Genomic DNA, 23507 nt, shown 5'->3' with positions numbered 1-23507 from the left:
ATTTGTGGAAACTGAGAAATATTTGTAATAATTAAAGGAGTGAAAAGTTCACAAGTTGCTTCTGTTTTAAACTTAATTTAAAAAGAAAAAAATTACAGTTCTTCCTATCAGCAAAATCCAACATAAAACGCTTATGCCACCCTGTGCCATAAATATTAGATCAATACAGACATGGGACCAAGTCACACATGTGCAAGTCTCAAGTAAGTCTCAAGTCTTCACCTTCAAGTCCCAAGTAAGTCCCAAGTATTTTTTTCTTGGGCAAGTCAAGTCACAAGTCAAGTCCCGAGTCTTAGATTGCCAAGTCCAAGTCAAGTCACAAGTCATAAAAACAGCGACTCGAGTCGACTCGAGTCCAAGTCACTAAGTCTCAAGTCCCCATGTCTGGATCAATACATATCCGGCGCAAATGTTCTATGTCGAAGTGTCCTTGGGCGAGACACTAAATCCCTAATGCCCCCAATAAGCAGATCGTCGCCTTGCATGGCTGCATGGCCGCTATTGGTGTGTGTGTGTGTGTGAATGGGTAGGATAAGCGCTTTGGGAGGTCTTCATTGACTTGAAAAGCACTAGCACTATATAAATGCAGACCATTTACCATTTACACTATTAATATTATTTATATATTAGGAGTACATGCAGATCATTTCAACCCAAATCAGATCACATTGTTTTTATCTTACTCTATTACCTATAAGCATTGGTGGGCATAGGCGCAGAAATCTACCCGGAGTCCTTGACAAAAAAAAATCCAAAAAGGCCGCGAGACAGATAACATAGGTGTTCCAGAAAGCTTATGGTTTAACCTTAGCCAATCAGATTCCTAGATTGCATCTGAGCGCCTGCTAGAGGCCGTTAGAAAACTGCACTGGCTTCACAAACTATGATTTACTCAGGGACGGTAATCCACCAAAGCAATCGTGCCAACAGCCGTTAAACTTGAAGGAACAAAATATATGCTGCACAAGGAAATATACTGTTGTGTTGATTTAATACAAAAGGTCGGACAAAGCCAAAGCAAGCAAGCATTTTGCAAGCGGGAAGCGGGAAAAGGTTTTTTTTCCACCATGTTCGGCCTAGAGGTAAGATCTTAAGCCCGTGCCTGAATTTACGGGCAAGTCGGGCCTATAATGTGTTCATGTTGGGCTTAGCTTCTCTCTTACTGTCTTTTTTTGTATTATCCACCTGTCATTGTTCTTGTTTGTTTCTTTCATACAGCCTTTTTTTACAGCAGGATGTAAAATTAAAATTGGATATACTGTACCTGTTTTTTTCTACAAGTGCATATGAAAAAAAAATATCGTACCTCACAAAAAGCTGGGTAGAGGATTGTCAAATGACAGCATAGAATACATATGCAAACATAGAAAAAAAAAAAACCTTCCCACCCACCGCCTGCCTTGATTTCACGTGGTTAGCTAAATGCGGGGGTACTTGAAAAGGGTAATGGGTAATTGATCTTTTTCAAGTTTCCAAGTTTCAGAAAAAACATGGTGTTCTTAAGCCACAAAGAAAACGAAAAGTACGATGTGAAGGCTACAATATCCTTTTGGGTGGATTTCAATGAAATAGAAGTGTCCGTTATACCAAATATTGTTATTGACGGGGAAGGTAGTAAATTCACCTCGACATAAGGCCAAAATAGCCCTTCCAAAAGTCGTGCAGGTTGGGGCAGCAGTAGAACATATGACTTAAATTGCAGGAGGCACCATGTCATTTACCACACCTATCCAGGACTTTGGGATAGATGAGAGAAAGTTTGGGCTTTGAGTAATGAACTCTGTACAGCACTTCAAATTGGATAAGCTCAAGCCTAGCACAGGAGGTTGAAGATTTGCTTCTAAAGATTGCTCTTACCCAAAAATAATCATGTACTTAATGACCAAGTTCTTCTTCCCACACCACCCTAGTTACAGTACAGGACTGGTAACTCAATGACAGTATGTAATTATTAATGTTTGAAATCACTCCCCTCTGTAATGGGTTAAGTAAAAACAATCGTTCCCTGTTCTGTACTAGAGATAAGGCCAGAAAAAAATGTAAAATAAAATAAAGAACCTGCAAGTAACAAAAGAAATGTGATTGAGGAAGATCATAAGAAGCTGCAAGCTTGGCATAGCTAAGAAAAACACAGCTCGCATAAAGATCTTTAAATTGTTTGATACCCGTATCCTGCCACCCACCAAACACTGGGTCCGATAGCGAAGGAAGGAACAAGTGATATTTAATGAACCAGACGAAGAAGCAGTAAAACATTTGAAGCCTGCCTAAACTGATACCAAATCTTTAAAGTATTAAGCACCATTTTATTGTCTATGTACAACTAAGTGTTTATGGGCAAAGACATGTATACAGTATTATGGCAGGAACAGAAGAACTCCTGCTAGACAAAGGTTCAAATTGACACCAGTAAGAATCATGGGCATTCAACAAAAAACAATTTTGTATATATTAGCTACCCAACAATAAAATGGAAAGTTTGGTAGTGCCAAGCTATGGCTCAGTTTACAGCTTAACAATAAACACCTGGGAATTCTAGGTTGCTTGCCGCCCAAACAAAAGAAGAGATAATTTTCTTAAGTGTATAAAAGAAACGCTTAGGCAAAAAAAAAAAAAAAACTGGGAATGATAGGAAAAGGAATGTTGGTAGTATATTTATTTTAACAACACTGCAAATCAATAAAAGGGGGAGATTATGTTCATACAATCTTATTTACTTAGATTTCATTACAAAAGACAGGCTTCATGTGTCGCACGTTCACACACTGTCGGGAATAAATAAGCGGGCACGTGACAGGGGCCAAAGTTGGCCTAATAAAATCTTAATCCGAATCCTCACAAATAATATGCAAAATTTCACTTCCAAGAACCATCTCATTGAGCCTGTTTGTTCGCGAGCGACACATTACTAGTTCAGACTGGAGCTTAGGGCCTAGGTGTAAAATTCACAGCACGTCACTGACTAAAAGATAGTGTGGTGTTTTTAATATAAAAGGTACATTTGACCTATTCTTACCATTATTTCTGTGCATTCTAGCCTTATTATTTAACAGGATGGACAGCTCAGGTTTAATTATGCTTGAGTTCAGTAATGCTACAAGGCGAGAGAGGGAATGCATTGCAGGCAAGGACCACCCAACAGAGGAATTGAACTGATATTGGAATAGCCCTAGCACATGGTCTGGGTGCTTTATCAACTGTTATTTTATGATCATTAACAAGAATCCTAACAGTTTTTTTTTGCATTCAGAACATAAAATGGTGGGGTCACACCATGTTTGAAGACATCAAATGTGGACATAAAAGCAATGACATCATCTAACACAAACTTTACTTCTGTGGATCACTAAAAGAACAAAAAGCAAAACACAGAAATCAAAGACATCATAAGTACGAAAAAAAACATCACATTTAAAAGAGCTCAATGATCTACAGCGGAGAAAAGAAAATTTGGACATTTTCATTAGGTAATACATTTTTTTCTTCATTATTTTGCATAAGAGAAGAGGATTTTTTAATGTGCTTCATAATTTGGGTTGGAAAAAAAAGTGTGTTCTCATCCATACTGCTTTTAAAAGAGAAAACTCGGTCTCAGAGTTTTTTTTTTTCTTCTGCCTTTAAATAATGTTTTCAAGAGGTCAGTGTTAATGCACTTTTGCTAAGATAGGGACAATCATACACATCTAATTTAGTCATGTATAAATACATTTCACTGGCTAAAGTGACCCAGTAAAATATTGTTTGTTTTTTTACAGTTTATAAACGGAGTATGGTAAGCTGCTTTATGGGCCACTATGCGGAAGTACAACATGGCCCAGAAACTAATTCAGATCATTGAACAACTGTATGCCAATGCCAACAGTGTGGTACTTATCAATAGTACCATTTGACTTTCGCAGCAAAACTGGAAAAGAAAATCCAGGCCATGGACATGCGATGCTACAAGAAGTTTCTAGCCATCAGCAACTTAGCCCAAATGACAAACAAAACGGTTCGCAACACCAACAGACCCTACGAAGAACTGTTGTCAACTGCGTGCAGACGGAAACTTCAGTGGTGTGGTCACATCAGAAGATCATCAGGACTGACCAAGATAGTTCCCCAGGAACCAAGAGGTCAGGAGGAGAGGAAGACCGAAAAAGAACTGGACCGACAACATTAAGGAATGGACTGGTGCCAACTTTGCCATGACCCAAGAACAAGGTAGTGACCGTCAACAGTGGACAAGGCTGTCCAGGGTTGCGGGTTAAGGGATCTGTAAACCATGATGATAAATGTATTTTCCGTTATTTTGACTGATGATTGTATGCTCATCCACACCATAAGAGAGTTGAAATTAAACAAAACAGTTTTTTTAATAACCTCTGAGTGTTTTATTTAAATTTTTCACAAAACATAAACTTAACTAAAACAAACAAACGTATTAAGCCAAAATTATATGGATGGATTTCAACAAACTGAATACTATAAAATTAGATTTTGGAATGTTATGGAATGCTATAAGGTGATATATTTAAAAAAAATGGAACATTTATTTGAAATTGCAAAGTAAGACTGATTTCTTCTCACTTAATCTGTCATGATTACGGATGTAATGCACCTGTGCCCGCTCCTTTGGCGCCAACTGCCTCGGACTCTGATTGGCTCCCTGTCACTATTTAAATCCACGTCTATCTGTTACCTGTTGTCAGTTCGTCTGCGAACCTCAGTGTACTCTAGGCATGCTTTTTTGACCCTGACTCCCAACTGTTTTTTGCTCTCGTCTGTTTCCCGGCTTAGACCCGTTTTTTGATCCTGACCATGTCTACTCTCCTCTCCTGGCTTTCGACTTGTTTCCATTCCCGTCCACGTGTTTTGCTCTCCTGTCCCGGCTACTGGCCCGTTTTTTCCGTTCCCGACACAGCCATCGCTCGCCACGGAAGTGTCACTTCAGCATTCAGAGCGACTTGCTTCCCGCGTCCAGCAATCACCGGATTGTGGGTGCAACCCTTTCCTTTCTTCCAATAAAACTGAGAGAAACATAACGCAAGTGGGCTCCTGTCTCCATTCTGGTCTGGACATAATCATTTTTTATATCTTATTTCGCGTAAAATAAACTATGCTTGATTACTTGTATACTAAATCATTGTTGTATTTATTTATTAATGGCCTATTCGTCCATCCATTGGAATTGAACTGAATTTATTTGAACTGTTTTTCATTTTTTGCACTATAGAACTGAACCGAAATTGATCGTCATTTTGCACTGCCATATGACAGCACATTTGCACCTCTTCAGACACTTCCTATATAGCCGACAGTAGCTCAATACTGGTTTTATTGCAGAGCGATCAAGTGGTAGCAGATTCGATTCCCGGCTCCTCAGAGTTATATGTTGAATCCCTAATACCCCCAATAGCAGGTAATTGCCTTGAATGGCTAACACTGATATCGGTAAATTATTGTGTAAAAAGGAAAAGTGTGAAGCACATTGTAAAGCGCTTTGGGAGTTCTTCATTGACTTGAAAAGCGCTATATAAATGCAGACAATTTACATTTACACAAATTTAATTACCTTATTTGATTCTATTTTTACTGTACATGTTTTCTTATTCCTATTTATGTGTGCACTTGTGGTGGAGTTCACATTTCGTTAAACTTGTATAATGACAACAAAGGCATTCAAATCAATTCAATTTTATATTGATATGAACATAGTCAAACACTGTCTCCAACAATATTAGACATAGCACTCTAGGGTAAAGATGTAAATAAGACTTTAAAGATAAAAAAGATAAAAGAATGTCAAGATAAAAGGTAGAAAAATATTTACAAAGACTGGCCTAAGTATGATAATAGTACAATGAAAAAGAATTGTGCATCGTAACAATAGGCGCAATGAAAAATGTGCAATACAGTATACAAAAATCTCTAAATAAGCAAGGTATGTATTTTCACAGTTTTGTGCAATCACAAAAGATAAAGATAAAACTAAGTTGTGCTCCTGTTTAAAAAAATCGCAGTACCTATGCAGTTAGGCATACGGAAAAAAAGGCTAATGGACTAGTTTTAGATTTCCAAAAATAATAGAGGAAACACCAAACTCAAAATGTATGAGAACAAAAGCCAGCATTTTTATGAACAATTAACAAGCCAATAGCCAATAGGCAACATTTAACATGGTGAAAAATGAAATTGCAGAAATAATAATTAAAAATAATTAAACGTAAAATAAAACAAATTTACATTGGAAATTTTTTACACTATGAATTACAATTTACTATTCAAAAACACTTGAAATGAACACTTTGTTTTAACAGTCGTTTGTCAATACACGCGGGGTTGCCGACGGTCTGAAATTCCTTCCTACCTTGTCGAGACGTCCTATCATAGCTAACTTGACAGCAGCAATTGTTTTATATAATCAAGTAAAACCAGCAACACTGAAACTCAGAATTATTGCAAACAGAACTTTTACTGATTATATAAAACGAGGGTTGACATGCAGACATACACTTCGTGATTCTCGTAGTCAACAAACACCATGCTAAAAAGGTACCATGGAAGAACACGCCAGGCTTAAAAGTTTTATCAGAAAACATTTTTTGAAGAAGGGAAAAATTCAAATAGGACTAAATAAAAACGAAATTCGTGAGCACTCACAGCTTACAAAGGCATAGATTGTGAGCAGCGTTGCGCGTGCATTGGTGGACAACTCGACCGGTAGGAAGGAATTTCAGAACATTTGTCCGGAAATTGACGGAAAAGCCCGAGCAGTGCCGCGTGCTGCGTCAAGCATCAGACCCCGCCCAGTAATCGCTCGTAGTTTTAAACATGGCGGCTGTGTACACTGTCCAAACTATCGTCCAGTCTCCCGCAAAGTGACTCGCTTTTAAAAAACCTCAGTCGGCTGCCGGTTGTTATTCTCCCTCCGCACGGATGCAAACGTCGACCGCCTCTTCGCTGCCACCCACAACAAGGTCCGAGCCTCGGTTGGGCCGCCAACCGCTGTAGCTTCGGTGGAGGGGCCCTTCGTCGGCTTCTTTTTGGAGCCCGGGCAGCAGCAACCTGGACGACAACCTTCCCCGGTCCACTCCGCCTTCCGCCGTCCGGAGAGATGGTTTAACTTGGGCCACTCGAGCTGTCCTCTGTGCGAATGATGTGTGAAAACTGCGCCGAGCTGGTGGAGGTTCTGAACGAAAGTGAGGGCAACCTGCTCACCCACTAACGCACACTCACACACGTATAAATGGTCTGGGCTAGCTCCATGGCTAACGTTAGCTCAGTGCAACTTGTTTTTAGATATTGACTTTGTTATTATTACATTTGGGATTACGTTTCACACACATGCTCCAGAAACAAGTCACCGATTAATTCACTCGTGCCAATTTGTCACATTTCTTGTCATTTTTTTTTCTTGTTTCTATTGTAAAGCCAATTCAAGATTTGGGCCTTGTCCGTCCAAACACAAGTGCAGGGCAAATGTCCCCGGTCGGCCCTGTCATATGTTGACGTTTTTTTTTCCACAAAGCCGTGAAAAGATGCATTTGCCCGATGTTGTTTTGCATAATTGCAGGTAGCAGCAAAGTTAGCACGACGGCTTAGTCACTTTGTTTATTTTTTTTTTGTGTCAGCTTGAGATCCTGCCTTTTGTTATGGCTACATTGATAACCATGCACAATTTTTATCAATCTTATCTCGCCTCCAGCTCTTTTTGATTTGTGGGCTCCTCTTATTTGACAATACTATTCAACCATTGTTGGTATTAGCTCGTCGGCTAAAGTTAGTGTGATACAACTGCCATCCAATCCGTTCCTTAAATCAACCCCCGTTGGTGCGATGATGTTGGCGTCGGTTGGCTATATCAACCATGGTGTTTACGTCTATAGGCATGATTAAAGTGTAAACTAGTTTGTGTTATGCGTAAAACCACGCAGTCGTTTTAGAGTCGTGACGTAAACATACCTGTCAACCTCAGTCAATTGTACCCCTCATTTATTCATGACTGCTTTTCCACTTGAGATATTAAACGTTACAAACTCAACGCTTATTTGCTTACAGCAAGACCGGCTATGTAGAATAAAACCTAAAGAATTTTTGCAAGCAAGTTTATTCTATTTTCCAAATAAATGCTCGATCGGGCATAATATTTACAAGCGAACAGGATAATATTAGCAATTTACAATGATGTTTCATCTGCTAGCAATGACCAAGACCATCCTTTGGAGCCCAAGTGTGCAAGACAAGTTTGATCTAACATAAAACACGTTTTAAAAATCCCTGGTAGAATAAAATCCCTATCAAAGATTATTGCACACAATTTAAAAAGGTAGAATAGAACATTGTTACAAAATGGGTTGAACATATTGTGATAACGAAATTGGACGTGGCACTCCAGTTCACATTTTACTATGAGGATAAGAAAAACAATTTTAAAAAGATAGAAAGTTAATTAACAGGCAGCACAGCGGCGCAGTGGTTAGCGCGTGTGCGGCACAGTTCTAAGGTCTCGGGAACCTCCTGTGTGGGTTCAAATCCAGCTACCGGACTTCCTGTGCGGAGTTTGTATGTTCTCCCCGTGCTTGCGTGGGTTTCCTCCGGGCACTCCGGTTTTCTCCCACATTCCAAAGACATGCATTTCATGTGGATTGGCCGGTCCAAATTGTCCCTAGGTGTGAATGAGCGAGCGAGTTGTCCGTCCCAGTGTGCCCTGCGATTGGCTGGGAACCAGTTCAGGGTGTCCACTGCCCAATGATTGCTGGGATGGGCTCCAGCACCCCCACGACCCTACTGAAGATAAGCGGTGCCGCTAATGAGATGACAGATGAGATAATTTACACAATATTTACACAAGAAAGTGTTGGCCTGTAGAGGCAGAAGATATTTACATTGGGTGTTAACTTACAGTATGGGATCGTATTAGTGTAATATGCGGTGGTGCAAAACAGGCAACATTGTGCAAAAAAAGCATGGCATGAATACATTATACAACTGTATGAGGTAGTGTGTTTACATTCCCCCCCAAAAAACATATGCAGGGATGAAAATCGATCAACCTCAGGAGAAATACCCCATTTTGAAGTCACAAAGTGTGACCTAGGTGAATTGTATATTTCCGAGGAGATAATGTTTTAAGGAGGGGAGGGGATATTGTGAAATTTCCCAGAGTGAATCGGTCATATGAGGTGGTGTTTGAATTCAAATCAGTGTAATTCGCGAGGGCAGGAGTACTGTATTTAGAATAGAATAGAATAGTCCCGTTCTGAGGGTTGCTAACGTGTTCGTATTGGGCACAAGGGATCGAAGTTGCTCGCTATTGATGCGTTTAGGGGCATTTAGTAAATTTGATGGATTAATTTCTGTTTTTATTTTGCAGTTATTGTTGTTCAAAATCCCCGATTTGATCGCTGTATTGTTATGTTGTGAAAATGATTTACTTAGCCTAGTAAATCTGAATAGTTCCAAGAGGTTTAGCATTCCCACTTCAAAGAGAACAAAAAACACTTTGTGTTTAAAACAATAGTAGGTTCTTGATGTCCTCTTAATGTGAACTCAAACCGAGCATATCTTGTCTTCCATGTGAAAGAGAAAGTTTGGTCTTCACTTAATAAACTATGCTACATGGTTAAAAATGGAGCACTTCTTTTTAGGGCTACAAGCAACTGCATTACCTTGGTTTCCTCCAATTCTTTCTAATGGTTACATTGTTAATTCATCCATCCATTATCCGATCTGCTTATCCTCAGTAGGATCGCGGGGGAGCTGGACCCTATCTCAGCTATCTTCGGGCAGTGGGCAGGGGACACCCTGAACTGGTTGCCAGCCAGTTGCAGGGCACACAGAGTCAGACAACTCACTCACTCACTCACTCATTCACAGCTAGGGACAAGTTGGACTGGCCAATTAACCTGACCTGCATGTTTTTTGGGAATGTGGGGGGAAACTGGAATGCCCATAGGAAACTAACGCAAGCACGGGGAGAACATGCAGACTCTTGTTCATTTATGCTAAACAAATTTAGTAATTTTATGTATTTTGTTTAGTTTGTCTTTTATCAGAAAATTTTGGTTTGGGAGTAATCCAAAAGTAATCCAGTTACATTTCTGCAATATTATGGTATTCAGATTACGTTACTGATTATATTTTTCGACAGGTAACTAGTAACTATCTGATTACATTTCTCAAGTAAGCTTCCCAACCCTGGTTGTAAGTGTATCTTAATAATAGCGCATTGATGAAATAATTCATCGTAACAGTTGTGCAATAAAAAATGGTGACGTAACATTTAGCACCAACAAAATTTCAAAATAATGAATAATGTAGGGGGTGTCCGAATGCAATATTGAGTTTGCATATCGGAGTGATATTAACCTAAATAATTGTATCAGACTATATTCAATTTTATCCCAAATCTCCCTATTTTGGTGCTCATATATAAGATGTTTTTTTTCCCAGTTTCTGCTCCTGTTCTTCTATCCAGCGTGCAACAACGCAAATTCTTATCTGCGAACATGCATGGTTTTTAAAATCAACGCCAGTGGATATTCGTTCCCACGAGGACTGCATAACAAGCTCACGGATCTGTTCTAAAAATAGTTCATGATGGGAGACGGTGTGTGTAACTGGCTGTTCAGTGTTTGTGAGATGGGGTTTTTAACCTTTTGGAGAGGGATTTAATGGGTTATTGTTAGTGTAGCCTGAAAATGGTAAAAGAAAAGACCTTTTTCAAATACAGTCCAAACGTCCCCCCAAATAAGATGAAAAATAAGAGTTTATTAGTACTTTGAGGAATGAGCGGACTGAGGCTGCGGTCATGACCTTAAGCCAGGAGATGGCGGCAGAGAATGGCAACATTTCTAGTTGATGACACCACCTTCAAGCTTACAATGTGTTTTGCTTTTTAATTCTCCTTTATGACCATGTTTTTCTGAGTTTGTGAATTTCACCTTTAGATGTCACCTATATTGTAGAATGAAGGTGGAGCGTCCTCAAACCTCTGCAAAAACACTCGGGTGTGGTTTTTATTTTTATTTTTTTTAGTAATTGCACAAACCTTCAGAGCAGTAATGAAGAATGATTCAGGTGAGAAGTTCATGAACCACTTTCCGGTGAGCCCTTCCAATACTTCTCATTTTAGGTTAAATAATGTTGGTTTGTATCACCTACCTTAGCTCACACAGTGGCAAACTGATAGATTTATGGTTGATCTGTAGCCGGCGAGGCTGCAATTAGTTATGCCGGCCTACACTTGGAACGCCTCCGTTGTCTTTACATTTTGGCATGACACAGCTGGCATATGATGTTGCTTTGTCTCTGTTTCCGCTGTCGACATTGCAAAAGGCGAACTGCTTAGACATATTAGGGTTTGAATGAGTAGCTGTTTGTTTAAATAGGCCTTCTTAAGCAAGCTGCTCTTATATGTTTGGGTTGAAACAGGAATGCGCTATATTATTCAGCCTTACTATTACTAATAATTGAAATGTAGACGTTTATGAATTGAGTCAGATGCATTCAAATCAGAATAAAACAAATCCACTACCCCTATTTATGATGATAAAATCTTTTCAAATTGTCTTGGGTGGTTGCGTCCGTGACTGAAAGTTTTGTTGTCATTGGCTGTGTTTCTGTTAGCCTAGTCGCTCCATAAATTTTGTGCCAGTAACCTTTGAACCATGACTTGCCGCTGCAGCAACCCACACATTATGTAGGCGCTATAGACAAAAACCTGGTGTACAACCTTTAATCCCCTGTGCCCCAATAATTTTTAACCCCTCTAACCCAGCACATAATTCGTCGGCTTCTTCTCCGACAACTGTTTGCACATGAATATGGGAAATTAAATATTCAATTTTGGATAAAACAACGTTGAATAACAGCAAACAAGACAAACGAGGGGAAGCAAACACAACAACCAAGAACATAATGCATCCTCTCTGCTCCAAATTGTTACGTCACCTATTTTCGAATCATGTCACCATTCAAGAAAGCAGTAACATATGGTTGGATAGAAATTCCAAATACAGTATTTTCTAATGCTCAGAAAGAGGTCATTCATAATAATGCATAATAAATGGTAACATGGATTAAACAACAAAAACACCCAGAAGAGCTGTTTGGGACCCGAAAGAGCCAGCTCTCTTTAGTATGCTAAGCCAAAAAAGCCGTTTCTCTAAAAATAATCTAAATTCCTATCCCTGCAACGGACCATTTGCTTCGTCGAGGATAAATGTAAACTTCGGTGAAAGCCGTGTGTCGTATTCAGACCGCATGCTTCAAGTCACGGTTTTCCCCGCTTCCCCGCACACTTAAAGAATTTGGCAACCAAGCGCCATAATTATCAAACATTTTTGATACTCGGCGCCAGTGACGCCGTGCCCTTTTCCTCCAAAAAGTGCCCCCGCACACCTGACATCAGAGGCAAACTGACAATGGCCAGTGGCGTCTTAGGCTGTTGGCGCTAGGTGTGCGGCGGAAAGTATTATTGTAGTGTTTTTTTTTTCTTTTTTCTAGTACTTCTGTAAAAGTACTTTTGAAGTAATTGCATACTAGTACTCCATAAGTATTTTCTAATATTACAGTAGTTGTATTTTTCTTATCAGAATGAAGACAAACTTGTGTATTGGGTCCCTGTTTAAAGCACTGAATTGATATTTAATTTTGTAGTAACTTTTTTTAGTAGTTTTGTAGTATTTCTGTAGAAGTATTTTTTTGGGAGACACGCACAGGGTCAGTGGGGACAAAGTTGGCACCAAAAAGGTTTTTTTTTTTTTTTTTTAATGTTTTATATATATATATATATGTGTGTGTCATTATATTTGGACTATTGTTTGGTGGGCCGGATGATAAAACCTGACGGGCTGCATGAGTGGTCTTCTCTATAATGAATAAATGAAATGAACTGTACAGTAAAATTTGCTTGCACTATAATGGCAGAGGTCCATTGAAAAACTAAGTGGTACGGTTTAGTGGCGGCTGATTTTTTTTTTCTCACCATGACATGTAAGCTATCATCTTGACTGTGACTTCTGGTTACTTGTCATTTGTATAAATGTTGCACTCTGGTTTCTTCTCAGTTTCCGATGCATGCGGCAGCGAGGGCGGCTTCCAACTAAAGAAGGAGCATGCACTGCGAGTTTTGGCTCACATCAACTCGTGGACGCAGAGGTGAGCTGTGGGCTACTTTATCCGTGTCCTTGCATTCCTATTTGTAAGTGTAGCATGGAAATGCAGAAAGTAAGAAAAGGCCTGTTTCTAGTATAGTCCATATGTCAACCCAAACCCCCCAAAAGATGAAAAACAAATAGTTTACCCAAGCATGTCTAAGTAATCTACTTAGTTGAATTTGCATCAAGAAAGAGCTTGACATATGCTTCAATGATGACACAAGCCAGAAGATGGCGGCAGGAAGTAAAAAAAGTCTCATTCCATAGAGCTCTTTAAGGTTCTATCCCACTACTAACAGCAATCGGCTAGCATAGCGTATCTTGGTCTAGCGGCACTCTAAAAGACTCAAACATCTAAATGGAGCGATTAACTGTCCAGTAACCACATGTTAAAGTCGAATTTAAATATAAACTCTAGATTACATCTACCACTGTTATGGTTAGGCATTTTCACTTTGCAATGCAAAGAGGTCCATTTTGGTTTTGTAATCTTTATAAAATGATACAAACTTTGGATAATTGTTGTCCTTTATGGGGAAGTGCCCAGGAATGTATTTATTAGCAGTCATTGAAGACTGAGTCTGTCTGCATACAGTGTGCAAACTGCTGTCCGGAGGAAAGTGTCTGCACCAATATCTTGAATTGCCCCATTTTCAAAGTCTACTTGGTCAACTCTTTTTGCCACAAAACATCAATATGCGTCTCCAAAGAGCATCCTATTTACCTTGGGTGCATGGTATTACTGGTGCCATAGCGACAATTGACAGCCGTCTATTTTTCTCGTAGACAATGCCTTTGCTGCTTCAAGGAGTACAAGCACCTGGAGGTTTTCAACCAGCTGGTGTATGCACTCATAAATCTGGTAGTGGGACAAATCAGTGGCCTTAGGGACCGTCTCGATCGCCGTGTCACCCCTGAGGAGGCGACAGAGCAGCAACATCACAATGAAGGGTGCACCTCCTGCGATACGCCCTGCCATCCCACCTCACCCGGAGAGGATGAGCCTGTCAACGTGGAGCGGGACTCTGCAGAAGAGGATGCAGAATCTTCGGATCGCATCCTTAATCGGAAGCAGGCTGAAACCCAGATCCAAGTGGAGCTTGAGGATGAGGATGAAGAAGAGGCGGACAAGGAAGATGGTATCAGCGGCGGAAGGTCTGGAGGTGCCCAAGAGCTCGAGGCGTTCAGCTCGTGGAGCACTGAGGAGCAAGAGAAGCTTCTGCTGTGTGCCGCAAAGATCTTTCAGATCCAGTTCCCGCTTTACACAGCCTACAAACACAACACGCATCCTACTATTGAGGTAAACAAACTTGCCACACTCGGATGAAGTTAGCTTTCTGATAAACAATTAACTGAGTCTATAGTAGTTGTATCATTAAACACAAGAACAAATTGGTTTTCAAGTTGTTTTATTTTATGTGCCATAAATGTACATAAAGGTCATTTAAACACGTGGTTTTGATGTTTTTTAGGATATATCTGCTCATGAGAGCAGCATCCTTGGCTCGTTCTGTGACATGAATGTAAGTAAATTCTAAAGTCCGAATTATCTTCATAGCAACATTTCATTCCATTTCTTTCATTTTATGTAACTAAATAACGCAGAAAATTGATGCACTAAGTTGCAAATGCAAGTAACACACTGTAAATGTTGACAGTTAAATAGAGACAAAACATTGATTTGCATGTACGTACGCTAAGATTGATAGTTTGGCTCAAGAGGTAGACATGTAATAATACACGATCAAAACAGCTGGGCCAAACATTTTCATTCAAGTTGTGATTCATGACCTGTTTCTTGATTTGGGTATAAATTAATGATAAACAGTTTGAAGAGCAGAAGCCGGTTGTCTGTGAAAAAAAGACAAAAGACTGTCCTTACCCTCTGACACTGGCTTTTACTAACCTTGGGTGAAGGACACAGGGTTCATTCCTGGGACATACCCAACGGTTAGGCCCTCCCTTAAGCCGTTGGGGGGAATGCATTAGAACTTGAGTTGCCTTTAACAACTATGTTGATTCTGTGATCAATGTGATCCATATATTGATGGAAAACAGAGACAATTTGGAAGTTCAAATCAAAGGGTTATTTAAGTAGGATAAAAGCCTTAACTTGGTCAAACAGCAATTGGGTTAGTCATTAATGTAGTTTAAGATCATTTTATATATATATATATATATATATATATATATATATATATATATATACACCGTATTTTCCGCACTATAAGGCTCACCTTCAATGAATGATATATTATAAAACTGTTTCCATACATAAGGCGCATCGCATTATAAGGCGCTATAAGTGAATGCTGGTTTAAGATCAGGTAATTGTGCAATTTTGTACCGTATTTTCCGCACTATAAGGCGCACCGGGTTATAGGGCGCCCCCCGAAAAAATAGTTTTTGGTCCTATTTTTGACATACATAAGACGCACCGGATTATAAGGCGCTACAATGGGAACGTCGACAAAACAGTCAGATAGTTCAGTCCAACTTATTACCCCCTTAACATTCCGAAAGCTTGCAAAGACGTGTCGAGAACACGTGCAGATGCGGTGTCCGTACGATGTCACTCAAATGCATCGTTCCATCATTCGGAAGGTTAAAGTCTTGGGATTCAAGAAATGCCAACCATTCCTTAGTATCTATTTTCTTTTTTGCTCGCAACTTTACTGTGCATATGACAATAAACACTTGGAATTGAGTTGAATTTAAAAATAGACACTCCATTCCATCCATTACCTGCACCGCTTATCACAGAAACATCGAGTTCAGTCTAAAACAAGATACAGGGACAATATAAAACCCGAAGTAGCTCACCGAAGTCGTTGTGTTCATAATAATGTGCAGCCAATGTCCTCTTATATCCGTGAGGGTAGTAAATCCAGGAGAATAAAATAGTTACAAATACAGAATAGAAAAAAATGCTTTCGTCTATGCTGTCAGCCACGTGCTATACACATTCATCTTTTTCGGCCAATTGCAGGCTTTGTTTCGCCGTTTAAGCCAATGCCAGCCTGTAAATGATAAAAAGGATCCGCCCCTTGACCTCCGAATAACTTTAGCCAATAGTGATCGATTCAACTGATGATTGACACATCTTTTTCGGCCAATTGCAGGCTTTGTTTTGCCCCTTTAGCCAATGCCATCCTCTAAATGATAAAAAGGATCCGCCCCTTGACCTCCGAATAACTTTAGCCAACAGTGATCGATTCAAATGATGATTGACACATTGGTTAGCCAATGAAACGCCGGTAAATAAATCCCAGCATACACCGCGTACTACTTGGCGTTCGGGGGAAAATCTAGTCGGCGGCTGCAAGTTAGTTGGAAAACTTTGCAATTTTAAAATTGATCCATAAATAAGGCGCACTGTATTATAAGGCGCATGGTCAGCTTTTGAAAGAAATAAAGGCTTTTAGGTGCGCCTTATAGTGCGGAAAATACGGTAATTGTAATCCTGTGCAGTCCTTCGAGACATTTTTGTGATTAAGGGCGTCATAAATAAATGTGACTTGACTTGGCTACAGTAGAGGATGTAGTTACGTTATGCAACCATTAGATGGTGCCGCGCTAAAGGGAATGTCAACAAAACAGTCAGATAGGTCAGTCAAACTTTATTAATAGATAACAAACAAGCTTTCCACAACTCCATTCACTCCCAAAATGAATAAACAGCTGTTTTATTATTTTCTCTGAGGTAAAGCATTTTCGCGACACATTTTTAACATCTTTGAACAACGGCAAGGCATAACATTTTACTTTTCCTCCATTTAGTAAACATGCAAAAAAACGTCTGATACTGTTATGGTAAATTAAACGTTAGTGCAATCGCAATATAGTGACACTCGTAATGTGCAAAAACAACAAGTGCAAAACAATAACAATAAAGCAATAACATAATAACTGTAAAATGTAAAACGTAAAACGTAAACACACACCAAGTAAGACCACCTCTGAATTCTTTAATGTTAAGTTCCCGTGCCAGCACTGTTGCCTTCATTCGAATAGTTATTGTACTGACACTTCTACTTGCTGCTCTTTGTTCAACAACCCACTGTTCAAGTGTGTCCTCTAACTGTGGCCATCTCGCTTTATTGCCACGGAAACTTTGTTTAGTCTTCCTTACTTGGCGCAGCTTATCCTCATGCTTCCTCCACTTCCGCACCATCGAGTTATTAATGTTGAACTCTCTCGCTGCTGCTCTATTTCCGTGTTCTACTGCGTGACTGATCGCCTTGAGTTTAAACTCTGCGTTGTAAGCGTGTCTCTTAATAGGAGCCATTTCAGGGTCTTTATACAAACGCACAAATAAAAGAGAATCGTTGTTTAATATTTCCCAGTATGCACAGCGCACTTCTTCTTCAACGCGAAAAATGGAGTCGGTGGCTGCTTCTTTTAGTTGCGAGACCTTGCAATTCAATAGTGATCCATTTATAAGGCGCACCGGATTATAAAGCGCATAGTCAGCTTTTTAAAAAAAAATCAGATTTTATGTGCGCCTTATAGTGCGGAAAATACGGTCTATATATATATATATATATAATCCGTTCCGCATGGTTGGAAATTTTAAAAGCTGTTATTGAACCTCTGCGCACACGTGACCTAACCACCTGCTAACAACATGAGGGACGGCAGTAAACCATAGTGAACAGTGGACAAAGCAAGTAACCAGACGACAACAACAAAAACTTCAACACCATTGTCACTGACTTCTATTCTATAGCATATGAATAACCTATATTTTATGTTGAAAATATCTGTGTATTATTTGCCCTCATGTAGGTCTTAGATCAGGGGATGGTATCATAATAGTCTGTGGTTTGCAATAATCTGTGGTCTGTGCAGCCCTTTTTAGACTCTTTGTGATTTAGGGCTATACAAATAAACATGACTTGACTTGACTAGTCAAACAAATATTGTGCACCCGTAAGAAGAGTTTATTCACCTTATCGGAAAGTACAAACAGCGCCATTTAGAGAAACTGAGGGAAGCATTAGCAATGCTAGCTACCAAGCCATACAGTCTGACATATTCACACACCTAAACAAAACTTCGTCTGCTTGACTTCAGTCCACACGATCTGTACCGCTAATGGAGTAAGTATCCAAATACACTGGTGATGAAAAGCTTATAAAAGTCTGGATGTTTAACAGTTCTTCATAGCTGGTATGCATTCGGAAGATTGCAGTGTTGAATCGCTGGTTAATCGCAATAAAAGCACCTCGTTTATGTGGTAAGAAAGGGCAACGGTAAGCCACTAACGTTAGCTAGTTGTCTCCAGCTAACTTAATGATATTGAGTGTCTTTGACGTGACTCGTACCTACTTAACATAAAATTCCTCGGAAATACATCAAATTTACCTTGTTTAAAATGCTCTTTTCAAATACTAGAATAATCTTTGAGTCCCTCGGTTTGATTTGAAGCTCAACATCGTTGTCTTCTGTTTTCAAAACTGATGCGATAAAATCACAAATCGGGCTTTGAACCCAGGCGGTTGGCACAGCCCGTAAATAAAAAAATGCGTGGTTCTAATGTTCTTCCGCTTAGCGTAGAAATCAACACACCGTGGCAGGCGAAAGCATTATATGGAGGGAAAGGGAGGTTTTGGATTTGATCAATATTTTGGGGGGGAAATCTGCTTAGCCTCTGGCTGAACGATATCTTTCAAATTGCTAGATACGCTACGACGTCAGCTTCCATGAGTATTTCTGCAAACAATGGACGCATTATTTGTGACGTCACGTTTCCTCTTCTGCACAAGAGGAACACTTGTAGCGTTCACACAGGAGACGCATAGAAGTCACAGGAGATCTCACTAATTATCGGATTTCACCCAAAAATGGGAATTGAGCATTAAGCTCTGCAGTGTGAACCTAGCCTTATATATATTTCGCCCACACCTCAGTCTTAAGCAGTGACGCTCACACTTGCCACACAGCCTCATGGTCTCAGCTATGTCCGCGGCTTTACATCACACACAGGGCGCACTGCACGGTAGGGCGCGCCGCACAATTTGAAGACAATCCGAGATCTTATGGACTTGAAAATACGGTACATATATCTGCAGCAAAATGCCTGTAATAAGGTACACTCATTTACTAAACAGGTCTTCATCAAAGTAATTCTTAAGTGTGTTTTTCATTTTCAGGACGTCGAGGTTCCTTTGCACCTTCTGCGCTACGTTTGTCTGTTCTGCGGTAAACACGGCCTGACTCTGATGAAGGAATGTTTCCAGGCCGGCACACCTGACAGCCTCCCCTTCCCCATTGCGCACGCCTTCATCACCATCGTGTCCAATGTGAGGACAAAAAAACAGGACTGTCTTTTTTTTGTGTGTCTCCCACTTCTGAATTTCTACTTTTGTCTGTGTGACCTTAGATCCGAATATGGCTTCACATTCCGGCCGTGATGCAACACATTATTCCCTTCCGCTCCTACGTCATCCGGTGAGCTTATTTGGTCAGATCCTACACCTGGCTATGGACACTTAATTTTTTTTGTTTTTGTTGCACCTCACGCCTCTCACTTCTGGCAATTCATGCGGCTGTTGCTAGGTATTGTGTCACCATAGCAACAGTCTCCTGGATACTGGCAACCCTCTCCTCATATGACCTGTAAAGGGGCAAACAAAGAGTCTACAATGGATACGGATAGCTAAATTAGATTCGTACCCTAGCCACCTCCATTGTTAATGTTTAAAAAAAAAAAAAAAAAAAAAAAAAGATATATATTATTCACATGTCACTGTGTTTGTATACTTCTTGACCCTAAGTATCGACCTTTAATTTTTGGCAACTACCAGTCAAGAAAAGAATACAATTTTGCTTTGCTGTAATTCATCAATTTTAAAATCGTCAATAAGAAAATGTTGTAAATTGTGAAATGGAGAGGGAGAAATTTAAAATGTATTTCAAATCACTCAAAGCTTCTGCTAAATTTTTCAACATTCATTTTAAAATTTGTTATTTGGGATTGAAATAATTTAGGCACAAGCTTCAAGTTCTCATTTTTTGCACAAGCAATGACACTACCATATTTTCCGGCCATGAGGCGTACTCAAAAACCCCACGTTGGCCAAAAATTTGAACGTGTGCCTATTAATCTGTTGCGCCTTATATGCAGACAAACTTCAAAATGTGTTGCCATGTATTTGCAATTTTTATCAGTTGATTAATTTTATCGCTGACCATAATGGTATAATAATTGTGGCAACGGAATCAAACCGGATAGCAATAGTTAGAGCAACAAATCCCAAACACCATCCTGCCAGGGACATGGATTGTTGTTCAGAATTGCATAATATTGAGTGCAGTGGGAATCGGACTCTGATAGAATAGAATAGAATATACCTTTTTTGTCATTGTTACAAAATGGGTTAAACATATTGTGACAACAAAATTGGACGTGGCACTCCAGTTTCACTTTTAACAATGAGCCTTATAATGTGGAAAATACAATAAAACAAATAAAGCAGTAGCCAGAGCCGGCCTTTCCAACTCCATGTGGCGTTATCTTCAGGTACCTGTGTCAGCTGTCCGACCAGGAACTGCGTCAGAGCGCGGCACGCAACATGGCTGACCTGATGTGGAGCACTGTAAAGGAGCCACTGGACAGCTCGTTGTGCTTTGACAAGGAGAGCCTGGATCTGGCCTTTAAGTACTTCATGTCACCAACGCTCACCATGCGGCTTGCTGGGCTCAGCCAGATCACAGTTAGTTGGCAACCTTTTTTTTCCTCTTTTTCTTTCGGGGGGGTGTTACAAACCTTGTTTTTCTAAAGAAAAATGTTCTCTGCCGCAGAACCAGCTACATACTTTCAACGATGTGTGCAACAACGAATCTCTGGTGTCTGACACTGAAACGTAAGTTGTTCTTGTGTCTGTATTTAGCGCATTCTCAATTGGTGTTCCTGTCACTTTCTCTTTTTTTTTTTTTTTTTTTTTTTGGGCGAAACCTCACCCTTTTTCCTTATGATTTTGTGAAAAGTCATTAGTCATGGCCCAAAAACTGCGCAAAAAGTATGCATAAAATGAGTATGCTCTAGATATTCGAGGGTTTTTGGCAAAAATGAATACCGTAAGCCCAGTGGGAAATCATGTTTCCAAGAGCAGATTTACTACCAGTAGGCAATTGATATCCCAAAAATAATTTTGAAAAGTTTTACAAATTGGTTAATGTATTGTCTTATGGCCCGGCTCAACACCCTGCATATTTAATATTTATTTGGCATATTAAGGAAAAAGTAAAATGAAACAATAGATACCTCAATATTTTTGGGGGTCTGCCAGTTGGGGAAAATATAGAAGTTGAAATATTGTAACGGTTTGTTTCTGAAAATATGCTACAGGGCATTTTGTGCTGCAGTCACGTGTATACCGTAAATTCCGGACTATAAGCCGCTACTTTTTTCCCAAACTTTCAACCCTGCGGCTTATTCAGTGATGCGGCCAATTGATGTAATTTTTCCAACAGCCGCCAGCGGCGCTCGAGTTCAAGGCACATGACGCAGCTTACAAGCTAAACGCAATCGAGCAGTCCAATAAAGAAGAAAACGGAGCTACTGCACGCAAACTTGACCTTGCGAGCGTGTTGCTAGCGCGTTTATGAATAAGGGAGCGTGGAACGTCGTCTATATGACAAAGTCTCTTGCCCATACTGGGGAAGACGACTTTGATGACGTCGGTTATAAGGAGGAAGATGAAGACGGTTTACCGTGGTTTCTTCAAGTATGGTGTGTTTTTTTTAACAAACCGGTTCATTGTGCTGCGAGCATGTTGCTAGTAGCGTGTTGCTACCCTTCACAGGCACGGTTTGGGATGAAAGTTATAATATTATTATTTTAAAGCTTTGAAAACTCTCTCGGTGTACAGTCTTTCTTTGTAAATATGTGTAACCATGTATAATATGTATTTGCAACTGTATATTTTTGTAATGTATTTATTTGTATTGGACACTTATTCTGATAAGTCTTGCACTGACCAATTAAAAAGAAGGGGCGTAACATACGCGGGGGGTGACGGGAAGTGGGTACCGGTAAAGGTGATTGTTTGTGGACACGGCAGACAATAGTGGATATATATTTTTCCCACCCTTACCTTTTGGAAATATACACTTTTTTTCCTTGGATTACTTTTAACGGGACCCGGACTCTGCAGGTCTGCAACCAATGTTAAGTCCCGGTATCATTTTCCGTTATTTTGGCGGCTGTGGTTTTTGAACTGCGTACTTTATGTTCAGTTAAAATTGTGGGACTCAAAATAGGGTCTGGGTTAATTTTGTGATCATGTTACATGTTTTAATGTGGGCACATGCGGCTTACATGCAGGTGCGGCTTGTGTAAGTACAAAAGCGGCTATCCTCTTAAAATGTGGTGGGTGCGGCTTATAATCAGGTGCGCTCTACAGTCCGGAATTTACGGTACTTACAATTTAGGCCAGTCTTCTAGCAATGCCTGTTATATATTTGCCTTTTTATCTTTACATTATTTTATGTTTTCTCCTTTTTAAGTATTTTATTACATGTTTATCCTTGTTTAAAAAATGTTTACTACATAGTTATCAATGACCATACTTATACATCAGTCAGTGGTGAATCAAGCCAATAAACAACTGTTCCAATCTCCAAAGCGACTCTCATAGATCACCACACTGGAGGGATCACAAGACCATGTTCTGCATGTTATATCTTGTAAAACTTCCTCTGTACCTTTTTGTCCATCTCTGGTGCCAACGCTACATTGTGTGTGCCTATCTCATGAAGTATGCATTGATTTGTATTATGTTACATGTTGACCTTATGTGTTTGCATTTCAGGTCCATAGCTAAAGATCTGGCCGACTGGTTAATCCACAACAATGTGATCGAGCACCTTTTTGGACCTAATTTGCACATTGAGGTGGGAACATAAAGTTTATAGCTAGTGCTTAGCAATGCCCTCACAAGTCACTTCACTAAACTGGGGAAAAGAGCCGTAATCTTGTTAATAAAAGTTTACAACTTTTATCAACAGCGGGTGGCATAAATGTCTGCCTTCTAGATGTTCAAAAACAGAGCAATGGATATTTTTCATTTTATTTCAAGAAGAGCAAAAAGATACTACAGTCAATCTCTCCTAAATGATATGACTGTTCAAGCAACTCACATTTTCTTATTGTATATATTTTTTTCTAGATCATCAAACAGTGCCAAGTGATCCTCAACTTTTTGGCTGCAGAGGGCCGACTAAGCACGCAGCATGTGGAATGCATCTGGGCTGCTGCTCAGGTAAAAACCTTTGCGTTCTTGAGACCTGCATCTTTTCAGTCTGGGGATTATTTTATGTGTGAAAAGACAACTTCTCGCAATGGATGCCCGACTGACA

At 39.8% G+C, this 23507-nt stretch overlaps 1 protein-coding gene across 4 annotated transcripts in view; it reads left to right on the top strand.

The window, feature by feature from the left end:
• The first annotated feature begins 6797 nt into the window (after positions 1-6797).
• usp34 (ubiquitin specific peptidase 34) overlaps positions 6798-23507 on the top strand; it is a 70201-nt gene continuing 53491 nt past the window's right edge. For all 4 annotated transcript variants that reach the window (XM_088342326.1, XM_088342325.1, XM_088342324.1 and 1 more), the window contains exons 1-10: positions 6798-7181; positions 13053-13143; positions 13929-14442; positions 14615-14665; positions 19298-19447; positions 19528-19595; positions 20668-20860; positions 20949-21010; positions 22961-23042; positions 23318-23410. In XM_088342326.1, the coding sequence (XP_088198452.1) occupies positions 7136-7181; positions 13053-13143; positions 13929-14442; positions 14615-14665; positions 19298-19447; positions 19528-19595; positions 20668-20860; positions 20949-21010; positions 22961-23042; positions 23318-23410 (1350 nt within the window). In that variant the 5' untranslated portion in view covers positions 6798-7135. The remainder of the gene's footprint in view (positions 7182-13052; positions 13144-13928; positions 14443-14614; positions 14666-19297; positions 19448-19527; positions 19596-20667; positions 20861-20948; positions 21011-22960; positions 23043-23317; positions 23411-23507) is intronic.

This window comes from Urocampus carinirostris, chromosome 8, assembly GCF_059441175.1.
Source record: "Urocampus carinirostris isolate Australia breed hairy pipefish chromosome 8, RoL_Ucar_1.0, whole genome shotgun sequence".
NCBI lineage: Eukaryota > Metazoa > Chordata > Actinopteri > Syngnathiformes > Syngnathidae > Urocampus > Urocampus carinirostris.
This window is presented reverse-complemented; position numbering and strand designations above follow the sequence as displayed.